General features: G+C 41.0%; 1 protein-coding gene across 1 annotated transcript in view; it reads right to left on the bottom strand.

Annotated features, from left to right (window-relative positions):
- Positions 1–3,607: 3,607 nt before the first annotated feature.
- Positions 3,608–14,687, bottom strand: part of FGD3 (FYVE, RhoGEF and PH domain containing 3) — a gene marked incomplete at its 3' end in the record, with an annotated part of 23,396 nt that continues 12,316 nt past the window's right edge. The window contains exons 5-12 of the mRNA XM_009703729.1: positions 14,028–14,184; positions 9,855–9,993; positions 8,975–9,033; positions 5,881–6,027; positions 5,225–5,317; positions 4,689–4,768; positions 4,228–4,258; positions 3,608–3,709 (exon numbers count right to left, since the gene is read on the bottom strand). Of these exons, the coding sequence (XP_009702031.1) occupies positions 3,608–3,709; positions 4,228–4,258; positions 4,689–4,768; positions 5,225–5,317; positions 5,881–6,027; positions 8,975–9,033; positions 9,855–9,993; positions 14,028–14,184 (808 nt within the window). The remainder of the gene's footprint in view (positions 3,710–4,227; positions 4,259–4,688; positions 4,769–5,224; positions 5,318–5,880; positions 6,028–8,974; positions 9,034–9,854; positions 9,994–14,027; positions 14,185–14,687) is intronic.

Here is a 14,687-nt window from a genome sequence, read left to right as displayed (position 1 = left end):
GCAAGCACACCTGCCAGCTCCTTCAGTATGCTGGGGTGAATACCATCCAGCCCCATAGACTTGTTTGTGTCTAGGTGGAGCAGCAGGTCACTAACTGCTTCCTCCTGGATAATGGGGGGATTATTCTGTTCCCCACCCCTGTCATCCAGCTCGGAGGATTGGCTGCCTTGAGGATAACTGGTCTGGCTAATTAGACTCTTTATGATAAATTCTCCTGTCACTCCCATAGATCATTCTTCCTTTGCCAATTAGACAACACCTCATATTTTGAGGTTATCCAAATCTCCAGTGCATTCTTGCACTCTTCATTCTATTCAAAAGCAAAAAGGCTTAATCTCTGTTATTAGAAACAATCTGAACTGTAGCTTTGAGTAAGCAACCAAACTGAAGAGCCATTCATTCTGATACCTAGTTGTATCTATTTATACACTAATACAATCAATCGACTCCTGAGAACAAGCAAGCAAGCACATGCATCCCCTGGGGCTAGGGCTGTGCTACCACCCCCTGGAGCACTTCCTCAGGGAATGCAACTTAATTAAAGAGAAGCATCATGTGCTCAACTCTAGCCAACTATTTCTGCCTCTGCAAAAACCCAGCAACCCTAGGGTCTTCACATCCTCTATTCCCCAGTCCTGTGGAAAGGGGTTTCTTTCCTAATCCTAATCAATCCAGGCATTTAGATCCTTCTGCCTAGTAAAAGGACATCTGTGTGCCGTGACATGGGACTTGGGAAAGAAAATGAAAAATGTGGAGAGAAAATGGGGTCTGATGGAGACATTGAGAAAACTCCCAGCAAGTTTAGGGAAAAGAGTAAATTTCTCTAGTTGCCTGTTCAGATCCCCATGCCCTTTTAATACACATTTGGAATAATGTGCTAGAAATCAAATACCCTCTACTCTGAACTTGGAAAAGATTTCCTTATCCTCCCCCTTGTATTACCATTACCACTCAAAGCATGTACGATTTGATATGGAGGAAGACAGTTATTCACATGTTTGTCAGAACTACCCCAGAGCTAGGGGGAGGAACAGAAAAGGGGGTGGGAAATAGTGATGATTTAACAGGATCTAAAAATCACAATTTAACTAACAGAAGCACTCCCAAGTCTCAAATCTTAGGGATGCCACTTCCGTGGAGCTCAGCTCTCGGCAGCACTTTTCCTTGCCAGCCTTCTAATAATGCACAAACTGGGTCCTTCCCCCCACACCACAAGCCTCTAACTCTTCTGGGATCAAGCAGTGGTAAAAAGAGAGCCTTTTCCTTGGGAACATTTTGAGATGGCTTTAAAAAAAAACCCTTCACATAGCCGTGAAATGCTGCAGATGAAAATGGAAAGCAGGGAAATGAGTGTCCTCTTTCTGAAGGAACTAAGGCACAAAGGGACCTTGAAGCTTTTCAAAAAGACTTCTTTAAAAGACACCCTGCAGGGAACTGATTGGCAATGACCCTGAATATTCACCTCCTGACAGGTGGGAGCTTATTAATTGCAGCAGACTATTGCACAGGCATAAACTTAAGAATCAGGTCAAATGTCAGATCTCGGCATCTCCAAGAAACCACAAGTCTTCTGTAGGCAAATTACAGGCTGAAGATCAACCCTGAATGCTTGCATGAGTTTATGTAAGTCAGCAGGGAAAACAAAAGCGTGGTCAGAATCGCGTGCAAAGGCATGCACTGGTCATGCGACTGAAATCAGTCACAAGCACTGTAACTTATCAAATGTATGGCCAAGGATGGGAGAAAAGCAATTTGGCTATTTTTCTACAGGCTTATTAGAACCAGAATCCAATTTCTAGTAGCTGTTACAGATCCAGTCCAGAATCCATGACTGCATATCTATTTCTTGACTCGTGAGAGCAAAAAAGCAATATTATTGTCATTTTTTTCCTCTAAAGCACTCTGCCCAATATTCCGTAAAGATGATGAGATAAGTATGGTGGATGCTGCCTACAGCAGCGCATTGCTACTAAGAACGCTCTTCAGTATTTGTCCAGTTTTCCTTACAGAACTATCTTCAGCTCTCTTTAACTGACAGCAATTTCTGCCACATTTAGCTGTGACATGAGTTTTCAAAGGTGATTATCTAGATAAGCTAATTTCCTAAAAATGCAGGTTAGCATTCTGGCATAAAAGAAGTTAAGTTGCATACTGCATTAATACCACAGCCAGGAGATAAACCAGATGTTTGCTCTGCTTGACTTTTATGAACCAGTAGAGTATAAACATGTGGCTACATCATTAATACAGAAGCGAAATAAAACCGAATTTACAAAGCAAGATAATAATAATAATGAAGTTGAACAGACACTGTGTCTTAATTGAATAGAAAGAAGTGCGCTTATTAGTTTGCTTATTAGCAAAAGATTTTTTTCCGTCAGAACATCCTGGTTCTGAGGGCAGTCATGAGCTAACTTAAAAATATTGGCATGAATTGATTATTTTCCATTTTTTTCTGAGTATTTTTAGCTGATGAATAGTTCACCATCAGTAAGCCATGCTGAAAATGGCTCACTGCTGGCTGCTATCAGCAACAAGATCCTAGATTCTGTGAAGGTTTGTGAAGATCTCTGCTGTCTGGTTAATGCTGGGATGAAAGGAATATCTAACATCTCTCTTGAGCCTCCATGGGAAATCAGTCAGATAAAAGTCCAGCATTATTGAGTCACTGAATCAAATCTGGGAAAGGAGAGGTTTCAAAAATAGTTAGGTACCAAAAAAAAAAGTTTAGGAGAGCAGGGGAGGGGGAAGATAAAAAGATCTCCAAGTTTAATCTCTGCAGATGGACCTTCTCTCCCTGTGCTTCAAGATCTACCATGTTTGACCAATGACATCATCAACACACTGGCAGCTCTGCACGGAATTCCTAAGAATTTCCCTCTCCCAGGCCCTCTCCTCTTTAGCTTGTAGCAAAGAGTATGGCTAAGGCTATCACCATCATTTTTAAGTTGAATGAAGAGGTATTGTCATCATCCTCACAGGAATACTTCCAAAACAAAAGTCCTAGCAAACACAGCATAGAGTTGTATTACAGTGGTAGAGAAACCAAATAAACTTTCAACACTATTTTGCATATTTAGTTGAAGACTATTCTTTCTGAGATACATTTATTATCTATAAGACAGCATTTTTAAGATCCTTTTAAAATGCATCAATTTCCTTTCAAGTCTTTAAAACTTTTCAAATAATAATAAAATAAGAAAAAAAAAAAAAATCCCAAAACGCACCTCTGAGGAGATGGGGAAAAGTATGAACAAAATCTCCCAGGCATACAAACATTATTCCAGACAGCCAACCACTCATAACATTGAAGAATTACACCTGTTATGCTAAATGAGCCACTAGTCTGGAAAACATGACTGATAGGTCTCTTGCACTAAATTACCCTGGGTAATTTATTCTGTGCCTGCATGGTTGAGTAACTATGACTGATATGCATTTAAGAGCCACAGAAATGGAGCTGACTGTACCATAATGTAATACAAAAATCAAGAACAAGACTACACTATTTTAAAGTTAGCTGGTAAGTCTAGTTCAACTGTAAGTCTAGTTCAACTGTTGGTAAAACTGTTATAGCAAAGAAGGAGAATTAAGCACTCATACTTACGGAGGAATCAGGAAGATGCTCCTCCTCTTGAGAAAAAGAGCTATTGAAAGCTCTAAATGTCTCACTGTTCTGTTTGTGCTTTTCAATTGTTGCTTGAATGACCTGCAACAAAAATTCCAGCAAAGATGAGAAGCGTCACAAAAGGAGCCTTGGAAAAATTCTCTCATAGGAAGATGGCTAGGATTATCATTTTAGTAAAAAAATCTTACACTTGCATAAGTGAAATGGGAACTTAAAAACCTTAATAACTGAGTGGTGGTGTTAACTCACTACTGTTTAAGTTAAAAACTAAGACTGCTATCAGATAGTGACTCTACAAGTCAGACTGCAAGAATATACAAGGTTAATTTCTGACGCCTCAGTCTCTTCTCTCACTGGGCTGGAGGACTGCAGGAAACAGGAACCCATTCAAAGCCCTCGAACACTGCCTGGAGACAGTGGGTCAGCAGTGGGACCCTGACCGGGGCTCCGTATTTCTCCACAAGCAGCTTCACCAGACTGGACTACCCAGCTTCCTTGCACAGTTGCATTCACTCAGAACCCAAAAAAGATAATTTTAAAAACAGAAGGTGTTGACTGCATCGTGAGTTCTACTCATATCATAATGGTTTTGTATTAACCTGAATCCATTCCCTCTTCTCCTCTTCTGTCCTGTTAAAACAAAAGAAAAATACAGAAAACATCATAATTCTACTTCCAGTATTTTCAGTAAACTCAATTCACCTCTTCACAGCTTGATATCTATCAAGATTTTAGCTTTGCCATCCACTGTTTTATAAACATCATTAATAATTATTGACCTCAATTATTACCAAACAAATGCCAAAGATATTTGAATTATTAATACAGCGGAACCTACAAGCACTACTATAAACACCATAAGCATTCAATAAAGCAAATCAACACAGCACTTTAACACACTCTGACTTAGGTCCAACATATTCTCTTGCACATATGTTACGCATCTCTGATGCTTATCTCCTGGTTTAAAGCTATGTCATAGTAGCACAGCCATATCCCCTAGATCATAAATTTCTGCATAAATATTCAAAAACCTCGAAAGACAGAACAAGCATCATACCTGGCTTGTAGTTCCAGTGATCTCTTTTTTCCTGTTATTGAAAATGTATGAGCCACATTTGGCTTGGCAATTTCTTGGACCTGTAAAAAGAACACATCAGCTTCTTACTAGTCTCCATTGTCTTTCAATCATTTTTAATGACTTACAAATATATTCATTCCTTGAAATACTTAGTTGAAAGGATCACTCAGACTACAGTACAGAGGTAGAAAAAACAAAGGATTGTCTCCATAATTACTCGTCTGGCTACAAAACTTGTGAATCTGTATCAACAACCAGTCCCCTACAGCAGGAGGGGGAAAAGGTGGTTCCTGTGTCAGCTAGGTGACAAGGGAAGGCTTTCAATCAAAGCATGTACAGAGTCACCACTGTCTTACCCTCATAAGAATTCCAAAACAAAAAAAGAGATCCAAAGGTGGACTTTAGAATTTTATTATATTTCTATATATAGATATTGTTATATTTTTGGATTCAGGGGGGATCTGACACTATCGAGTGGGTAAGCATTCAAATGAGGGAAAAGAAGAGATGCAAACCTGCAGTCCTGCAATGTCCATCTTCTCTCGAACGCTGAACTTCTGGCCTATCAGCCTCAGTTTTGGCACACAGTATAGCACCATGCTGTTAAACTATAACAAGGCAAGATTTTAAGTTAAAGGATTACATGCTAGACAGAGCATGTATTTTGACAGTTTAGGACTCTGGTGTGTAAGATGCAGATCTGAAGAAGAGATTTAAGGAGCAAGCTAGGCTCACATCATTACTTAAAGAAGTGGGCAGACAAGACACATGTCAGCCAGTCATTTTCCCCTTCTCCTCCTCTCTCTGGTACCAATTTGACCTCCTTTAAAGCAAACGAGAGCAATTCTCTCAGTGTCAGCGAGAGCTGGCCATCTTACGCAGCAAGGTGGTACAGCTGGAAACGCATGTCCTTGGGCACTCTGCAAAAATGCAGCCTCTGAGGAGGGAGACAGGAAACACCCCTTTGGGCCTGACAAGCCATTGGCAAAGGCACAAGTGTGGAAGAAGGAAGGAAATCCTCAAGGAAAAAGCATCAACAGAAACCTGCTGCTCAGAGGAAGGAGTAGCCGAGCTCAGTTGGTGAATGCTTTCTGCACTTGAGATTAGGAAGATGGAAACACACCATTTCAGAGCACAACTCTGAAAATAAGAGAGCAACAAAAAAACTCACCAGGAATAAATACCTATCCTGTGCTGTGCCATTCTTTGCTGAAAGTTTTTGAATGTGTCCTTCTTTAATGAGCTCATTGGCTGGGTTAACAATATCCTCTTCGCCACCAAGTCGCTCATAGACTTCTAAAAGCTTGTGCATCTTTTCCTGCAAGTACAAAACCCCCAGCAATTCAAATAAAAAAAAAAAATTATTCCACTTAGTCTATTTACTACGGTATTATTTCTCTGGTAGGTGTAAATAAGTAGGAAAGAAAATAGTCTTTCACTTCTCCTATAGCTTTGCATTTTCAAAAATTAATGAATAACTGTTCCATACTCTTCAGTACTCTTCCCCACTCTGTATTAGTCACTCATGAGTCATACTTGGATTGTACCATTTTACTGACATTTTGAGATTAATCTATTTGATATTCTTAGATATTCCTATTCAACAATAAATTGGAAGCAATGGCATCAGGTCCAGTAAAATCAATGGCGAAGTTGGAGCCTAGTACGTTACCAAATTGTTTCCAAGTTTGAATTTATTAACTCAGCTTCCACTCCACATCTCAGACTAAGATTTCTCCTACAGTATGATCGTTTCACAGCTTCTGAGAAGTTTCACCTCTTTTATTGTTGTTGATACAATGGTAGGTAGGTCTCCATCAGGAAGCATGGTCATATTCTGTATTTCTAAGCTAAGTCTAAAACCTCAGCTGTATGGGGAACGCTGCAGTTCTATGCAGGGGCCTCCATGGCAGAAAGTACCTCTGAAATAGGCCAGGACAACATGCTTAAAATACAGTTTTAATGTCATTCAGGCATCATTATGTCTTGGTCAAAATTCTTTATGAAGGGATTACTTTTTCCTTTTCAGCAAAGCACTGTTTCTACTTTATATAAAGTCATCCAAATATTAAAGTCCCTCTACACAGTATTCAAACGGATAAAGGTAACTAGTTCACCCACTTGCAGCTGCTATATTAAGCACTGCAGCAGCTTTAACAAGTCAAAATAAGAAAGGTGTGTAAATCTTGCTACTGAGTTATAACATTGAGAAAGGTCTGGCTTTCAACCACAAGCTGGACTGATGTGCTCCAAATGGCACTGTCAGCAAATGTTCAGAAAGTGAGGACAGAGATCTATGCAATTACACCCAAATATATGCCCAAACACATCTCTAAATCATACCTCTACCTTTCTATAGATTAAGCTGGCTTTTCAGGACTTTACACACTTTGTTTATCCCTATTTGGCTTGAGAATTTTCACCACAAATATACATGACACCGGTTCCTGTCCTAATCAATTTTTCTGACCAACAATTGAACAAATGAACAACCAAAAAATCCCACCAAAAGACCCTAAACAAAACCAAACTATTAAAATAAACACACTGCAAAACAAAATGGAAGTGGTGGTAGTGGGGTGGTGTGGGGTGATGTGTGTGTAGCTGTGGACTAAAAACAAATAAGCAAATCACCTAAGTCGCAAAAGGCAGTAGATTTTTTCCATCAAATGGGAAGATGCGCAAGAGATCCCAGTAATTTAAAAACAAACAAACAGATAAAAACCAGTGAACTTAGAACACTAAGAGCAGATCCAAAACCTGAGGGACGTCTGCACTTCCAGGAAAAGTCAGCTTTGGAAGTATGATTTATTTCTTCCACTACACCACAAGACAAGAGAGCAGTCAACAATTAATTCAAACCTCCACTAACTTTCAGAGATTTTGTGACAGCTCTTGCTCTTCTTTTGGTTCAGCTCTGACCTGGCACGGCCGTTGGTGCCATCCCCGGGGCTCTGCAGACGCGCATGGGCAGGACGGTGCTGTTCTCGCGCCGCATTGCTCCCCACCAGCCCTCACTGACCACTCCAGCACACCCATGGCACCTTCTGCTGGGACCTGTGAGCTGGGAAACCACCAGGCCAAACCTGACATTCTTACTTGGGTATTTTTTCTTCAAGTCTCTGCTCAGGCCAGACTTGTTAATTACAGAAGAATTCAATGCAATAAGAAGGCCTGATTAGAGGTTTCAGGTTCTTATCAACAATAAACAGGTGGTGCAAACTTATTATAGCAGCCTTTCCTAAGAGGTTTTTTTTTTTGTACTAACAGAAAAAACATCCAACACAGAAAACAATTAGCTGGTGGCTATATATTCCTTTTGCTGCCTGAGGAGATACTGTACACAGTCCCCAACAAAATAGTTGTTCAAGGTCCCAAACGGGAAAAATTTCCACCAAAATATATCCTTATCAAGAGAACATGCTAGCCTCAAATAGAAACAAGACGGTTTCAAAACTGGTTTTCACCGAGACATACTGAAAATACACAGACATCAGCTGGTTACTTCCCCATAGCAGCTACAGGAAACATGGTGTCCCTGCCATCCAGGAGAAGCAAGTCAGGGTCTGATGTGGAAGGGAACGTAAACCTTGTACCCACAAATGGTCAGTGCGCATTAGGCCGGATACGTGGCATTTCAGATCTATCGGATACAAAAGCTCCTGAGGCACTTGGGTTCACAAAAGGGATAACATCTGTAACTATAAAGTCCATTTACTTTAATGGTAATTCACTGGCTGTTCTGTATGTAAAGCATGTGCTAACATTCAAAATCTCCTTGGTCTCAGACTGCCCAGCTTTAGAAGTATAGCTTACCAAAGCTACTGACACATGCTAAATACATGCCCTGTGCATTTAAGATGAGCAAAAATCAACCCAAAGCAACCTCCAGTCTGGTGAAGACCTGTAGGACTAAAAAAATAGCATGAAAATCTACAAGGACACCTTATGAATGGACCTAATTGGAATACCTGCAACATTCTTCAATTAAAAGCAAAAAATCAGTCTTATGAAGACCTCCTTTTTCAACCCATTGGGTCCTTAAAAACAAGGAAAGTGAAATTTAGGCCCAACAACCGGTGGTAACCACAATAGGATCATTTATGATAAAGAGAACTCAGATATTCAAATGATGTTTAAAGCCTGACTCACTGTATTTGAAAATTCTCCCCAGCCTACTTTACTGAGCCTATTCCAATGGGGGATCATTGGTTCAACCAAGTGCTTCAATCAGATTACAATTCCATTACGCAATTTCCACTCACCATCTTTCGGATGGCTGCATTTGAATGGTTCGCTGCTGTAGATATGAGCTCCAGTGACTCTGCAATAAAGGTAGCAAATAGTTACGCATTTTCTGGATTGTATCTATTAACAGCACCTTGGGTTTTTTTTTTTACCCCTCTGATTAGTGTTTTTCCTGCAAAATTGCTGTTGCAAAAACAAGGACTGTATTTTTTCCTTCCACAAACTAAAAGGAACACTTATAAGCAGTTATATACACAATCACTTCTGCATGTTCAGCTGGTCCACGTGCAGCTAAATGTTTCATCTTTTTCTCCCAAAAGTCTAGGCGAGTCAAAACACATACTGACCAAAAAAATCACCTTCTAGAAATCAACCTAATAAAACTTAAGTCTTACTTAAGTCATCACAAGCATGTTTTTAAGAGTGCTTTCCTAAAACAGGGCTTGTGTGCTTATGGTAACATGAACTCTGTTTGGTCAAGATCACAAACTCCTAGAAACCAAGAGAAGTCCATTTCTCCTGTTAACAGAGCCTAGCCTGCTTTCCTGGCAAGCATATATGTTTAAGCCCATTTTTATTTTCTTCCTCTGGCTACTGCAAGGATGTCCTCCTGTATTTGTCCTTGGCCATACATAAATAAAAATGCCAGATGTTCTACCACTTCAAATTTCAATACTTTGTCATTGTTTATTTGCCAAAGCTCCCTTCATCCCTAGAGCTGACATAGCAACCCTATTCTTCTCTATTCTAAGAGTATTCGAATCCCTTTGTGCTATGTTTGGCAATAATTTGACTAATTCAAATCTCCATAGCCCTAGTTGAAGGTATCTGAACATATGAAGAAAAAACTCTCCAAGATTTTATTGTGCTCATTAGACAGAGAGAGTTTACATGTACTTTCAGCATCTTTCCTGTCTGGAGACTCTTCTGGAAGTTTCTTTAAATAGTCCTTTAGAAGAAGCTCGTAACGAGGAATCCTTTGCACTGGTTCAAGCATGTGATGCTGCAATGTCAGGTTTCCACACACCTCCTGTTTCTGTAACAGAGAGAAAACAAGCACAGAAGGGTTTACTATTGTTCCTGCCTTTGGTGTTAAACAGCAAGGAAAAATGACCATTCACATACACTTAGAGGAGCGTAAAACAACTTCTCAAGCTATCATAGAATCATAGACCATAACCATTAACTTAGCATGGCCACCCCCGCCACTAAACCATGTCCCTAAGCACCACATCTACACATCTTTTAAATGCCTCCAAGGATGGGGACTCCACCACTTCCCTGGGCAGCCTGTTCTAGTGCTTGACAACCCTTTTGGTGAAGATGTTTTTCCTAATATCCAATCTAAACCTCCTCTGGCACAATGTGAGGCTGTTTCCTCTCATCCGATCGCTTGTTACTTGGGAGAAGAGACCAACTTCCCCCACCTCACTACAACTTCCTTTCAGGTCATTGTAGAGAGCGATAAAGTCATCCCTGGGCCTCCTCTTCTCCACGCTAAACAACCCCAACTCCCTCAGCCGCTCCCCATCAGACTTGTGCTCCAGACCCTTCACCACCTTCGTTGCCCTTCTCTGGACTCACTCCAGCAGCTCAATGTCCTTCTTGTAGTGAGGGGCCCCAAACAGAACACAGTACTCGACGTGCAGCCTCACCAGTGCCAAGTACAGGGGGACAATCCCTGCCCTGGTCCAGATGGTCACACTATTCCTGATACAAGCCAGGATGTCATTGGCCTTCTTGGCAGCCTGGGCACACTGCTGGCTGATGTTCAGCCAGCTGTCGACCAATGCCCCCAGGTCCTTTTCTGCCAGGCAGCTCTCCAGTCGCTCCTCCCCAAGCCTGTAGCGTTGCATGGGGTTGTTGTGACCCAAGTGCAGGACCTGGCACTTAGCCTTGTTGAACCTCATACAATTGGCCTTGGCCCATCCATCCAGGCTGTCCAGACCCCTCCATAGAGCCTTCCTACCCTCCAGCAGATAATCAGAGCTGATAGGTTTCACATGAACCTTTGTCCCATGTCTGGCATTTTCTGCAAATATGCAACAACCTTGTTTTAGATTTTGCGTGTTTCTTCACAGGGTCAGAAAAGCTCTTCCCATCCATGGCCCTATGCAGCATTTTTCCCCCTAAGGGCTATAAAATCAGAAACCCCATGGGGATATACTGCTTGCAAGAGCTTACTGTACGAGCAGTAGATACACTGCTCACCACCTCTGAAGAAGGAACTGTCTCAATTTCTCTTTTTTTTTTTTCTACTTGACCAAGAAGAGGGGTAGGTTTGAGACTGATTACACTAGATATTACCCGATAAGGCACCGATTTGCTCTGCTTGCAATGCTACTGACTGTTGCAGTGTACTTATTTTCACAGGATCCCTATGAAGTGAAGGGAGATTTCTATTTAAAAGAGGGGAGGAGAAATGAGAAACACAGTAAGAGTAAGTAACTTGTTTTAAAGCACACAGGAAGTTTCTGTTAGTGATGTAATCTGACTCCTGAATCCCACATTAGTATGTTAACCGCATATATACACGCACGCTCTTCTCCACAGCATTGTTTTTACATCAGCTCAGTAATGTCACATCTTAGTCTGTTCTAGTGTAAGCAACCCCTCAACAACCACATTAATTTCAGTATGCTTATCTCAGAAAAAGGTCCTTGTTTCAGGTATTTGCAATTTTCCTCATAAATATTACAGCCACGACACACTGCTGACTCGTCCGATTCTCAAAGCAAAGCCCGGAGATAATGAGATGAATGTCTGATAGAAAAATATTAGCTATCCTTCCAGAAATTCAAAGATGTAAATTTGCTTTAAAAAATATCTTGTCACAGTGTAGCAGGGTGAACAATATTTCTGTTTATAGGAGATCAAGTGAATTTATTATCTGTCGGTTTTAGAGCACCATGTTTCCCAGAAAACACAACTGGGATGGAAAGAATCAGATATCTCAGGAAGAACTGAAAGGGGCACAGAACTGCACTACTGTGTATTAGTGCTTGCTTTATATTCCTAAATCCACTTACTATAGCCTTCTCCATTGTCTTTTTATTCCTGCAATAGGATGAACCTTAACACTGAACAGCAATAGGGAAGCAGAAGAGGAAGTCACTTGAACGCTCATGTCAATTGTATTTACATGCCAAGTGTATCCTCTCTAAAAAGTCAGCAGTGACAAAATAAACTATTTCAAATAGGAAAAGTGTAATGCTATGCAATTTTTAAAAGTTTACAGAGTTTACACTGCATGACTTTACTAGAGGAAGGATAAATGTTTATTTTGTGTTTAATTCACGTGACAATCCAAAATACAGAAATATATATTAAAAAGTAGTTATGTGATGGCATAAGGAGAAAGTTGACCTAAGAAAAGTCCTAATAGTCTCACCAGCTATCAAGTTTTGGCCCCAGAAGGCAGATGTGAACTGAAGAGAAAGTACGTTTATCTTCAAGGTCAGCTGAAGTAAACTTTATAAGTCACAAGCATTCACACTTATAAGTACCATTTAATTTTTGTTTTCTGTTTTCCCTAGTTTAGCATAATTAATTATTGTTAACGGTTTAAGCTGTATAACTATTCCATTAACAGCTTAGGTGGACAGTGTGTTACTGCAGGATCACAACAGACTTCAGTTGCTATTTTCAAAATTAACTGTGGCTTTTGATAGCACTGAGACAGGTCAGATGAGCAGATGAAGTATTCTGAGTCAAATCTTTGCCTCCTGCATCTATGGTCATTGACAAAAAAAAAAAAGGTGCTGCGACGTTGCTGCTAAAATAACCTACAGTGACATACTGTCATCAGTAGGCTTCAGAATTGCATCTCCTATATGCATTGCCTGCGTCTATACTGCCTGTCAAAGTTTTCCTCAAGCACCAGCAGAAATACTCATGGTCTTGGACAGCTGCAGACCAGTTCTGCAGATTGACAGCTAACACAAATCGTTTGTGTTGGTAGCTTGGTGGTGAGAAGAGACAGATGAATTTTAGGGTGGGCAGATGCCTGTGCTGTAGGTAAAACAGTCACAAGCTGATTTACACTTCAGAAAGCCATGTCAGCGGCTTGGCACAAACTGAAGATGGCAAAACACCCATGTACTTTTTTTTACAGTGCTTGCTGAGCCGAACCTTGGTGCAAGCTGGCTGGGTTCAGACAGAAAAAGGTTAAGAAAAGGCCACAGGGAGTGGTAGGAGAGGACCTTCCCCAGTTCCTGCTTCTCCAGGCTTCTGTCTGAGTCATGGCCGGCAGCCCTGACTCTCCGCACAGGGCCTCTCCTCTCCCAGCTTGCTGGGGGGTTACCTCATTCTTTCGCCCCCAGCCACAATCCTCCCATTTAGGGCAGGCAGCTGCACTCCCTCCTCAGCTTAACCCGCTCCCTGCCAGCCCTCTCCTCCCCAAGGACGGCATATCCTTCCCTAGCACTGGCAGAGGGATGCTTGCAAGCTTGTTGGAGCCTGCTACATCCCTTCAGCTGGCCCAGGGCCTGAGGGGAAGAGAGAGGTTTTACAGATACGCCAGCATAAGCAGAGCTCTTCCCCCCTCCCTATGCAGCTTTTTGTATAATTAAGAGAAAACACATGAAAATCCATGCTAAGCATCCTCCTGCAGAGCTTAGATCCCCAAGAGCTGCGTGCCACTTTGTGAGCCTCAGAAAAATCAGACCAACAGCAGATGCTGCCAGTGACAGGTCCAAACTCAAACACACCCACCTCAGAATGAAAACGTATTTATTAAAAAACAATTAAAATTAATAATGAGGAAGAGAAATCAAAAAGAGTTTATAAATGGACATGTTTGCAGTCAGAATTGCCAGGCCAATGGCAAAGTTTCATTCTGTGACTGCTGATACTCCTCTTAAATACATGAGCAGAGAAAAACCTACCCATGTCAAAAATCTGTGTCACACAGCAAAAGAAAAGAAAGGACTGCCACTAAAATTGTATATATTTATGGTCAGAGCAGTATTATCTTGTAGTTAAACACTGTGTGCCATGCACTCAAAAAAAAATAAACTCATACAAACAAATGAGGATCTCCAAGCCATATTATGCCAATAAACAACAAACCTGTATGTTCTGCACAACATCTTTGAATGAAGAGGACCTCTGCATACAGGTGTTCACCATGTCCATTGCCCGGTCAAAGTTCTTTACGTATTCTCCATACATCTTCAGAAAAGGAGCAAGTTTCTGGAGGATATCTCCTAGCCGTGGGTTGACATTCCTATGGGAAAGAGACAGGTAAGTATTGAAATCTCTGGAAACCAATACTATCTTCAGAGAGAAAACACAACTGCTAAGACCTTCACAGTTGTCTTCCACATGGACAAGCACTTACACACATATGCAATCAAGATATTTCAGAGTAAATTTAAATGATCTATACAGTACCCTAGATGAAACCTTAAACATTAATCTAGATGTACAAAGGATGATATTTCTGGCCCCACTGTCACTCTCTTAAGTGAAGATCAGATTCAAATTGACCACACATTGTTAAAGAAACATCTATATATATCTGCTGTCCAGCACAAAATCTTGGGGGAAAGTTTTAGTTTCTAAAAAATCATCTTTTCCACCACAGCCAAACATCTGAAGAGGTTTTAACGCAAAGAGATGGCTCAATTCAGCTGGGTAGTCCCAAGGGGCCAGACACACATTTGCCCAGAGACCGCCCCAAGGGCTGGGAGCAGCGGTAGCCACACATCTTCGTCTCCTCCAATCTCA

This window comes from Cariama cristata, unplaced genomic scaffold, assembly GCF_000690535.1.
Source record: "Cariama cristata isolate BGI_N322 unplaced genomic scaffold, ASM69053v1 scaffold41927, whole genome shotgun sequence".
NCBI lineage: Eukaryota > Metazoa > Chordata > Aves > Cariamiformes > Cariamidae > Cariama > Cariama cristata.
The sequence above is the reverse complement of the archived record's forward strand: the minus strand, read 5'-3'. Positions and strand labels throughout refer to the sequence as shown.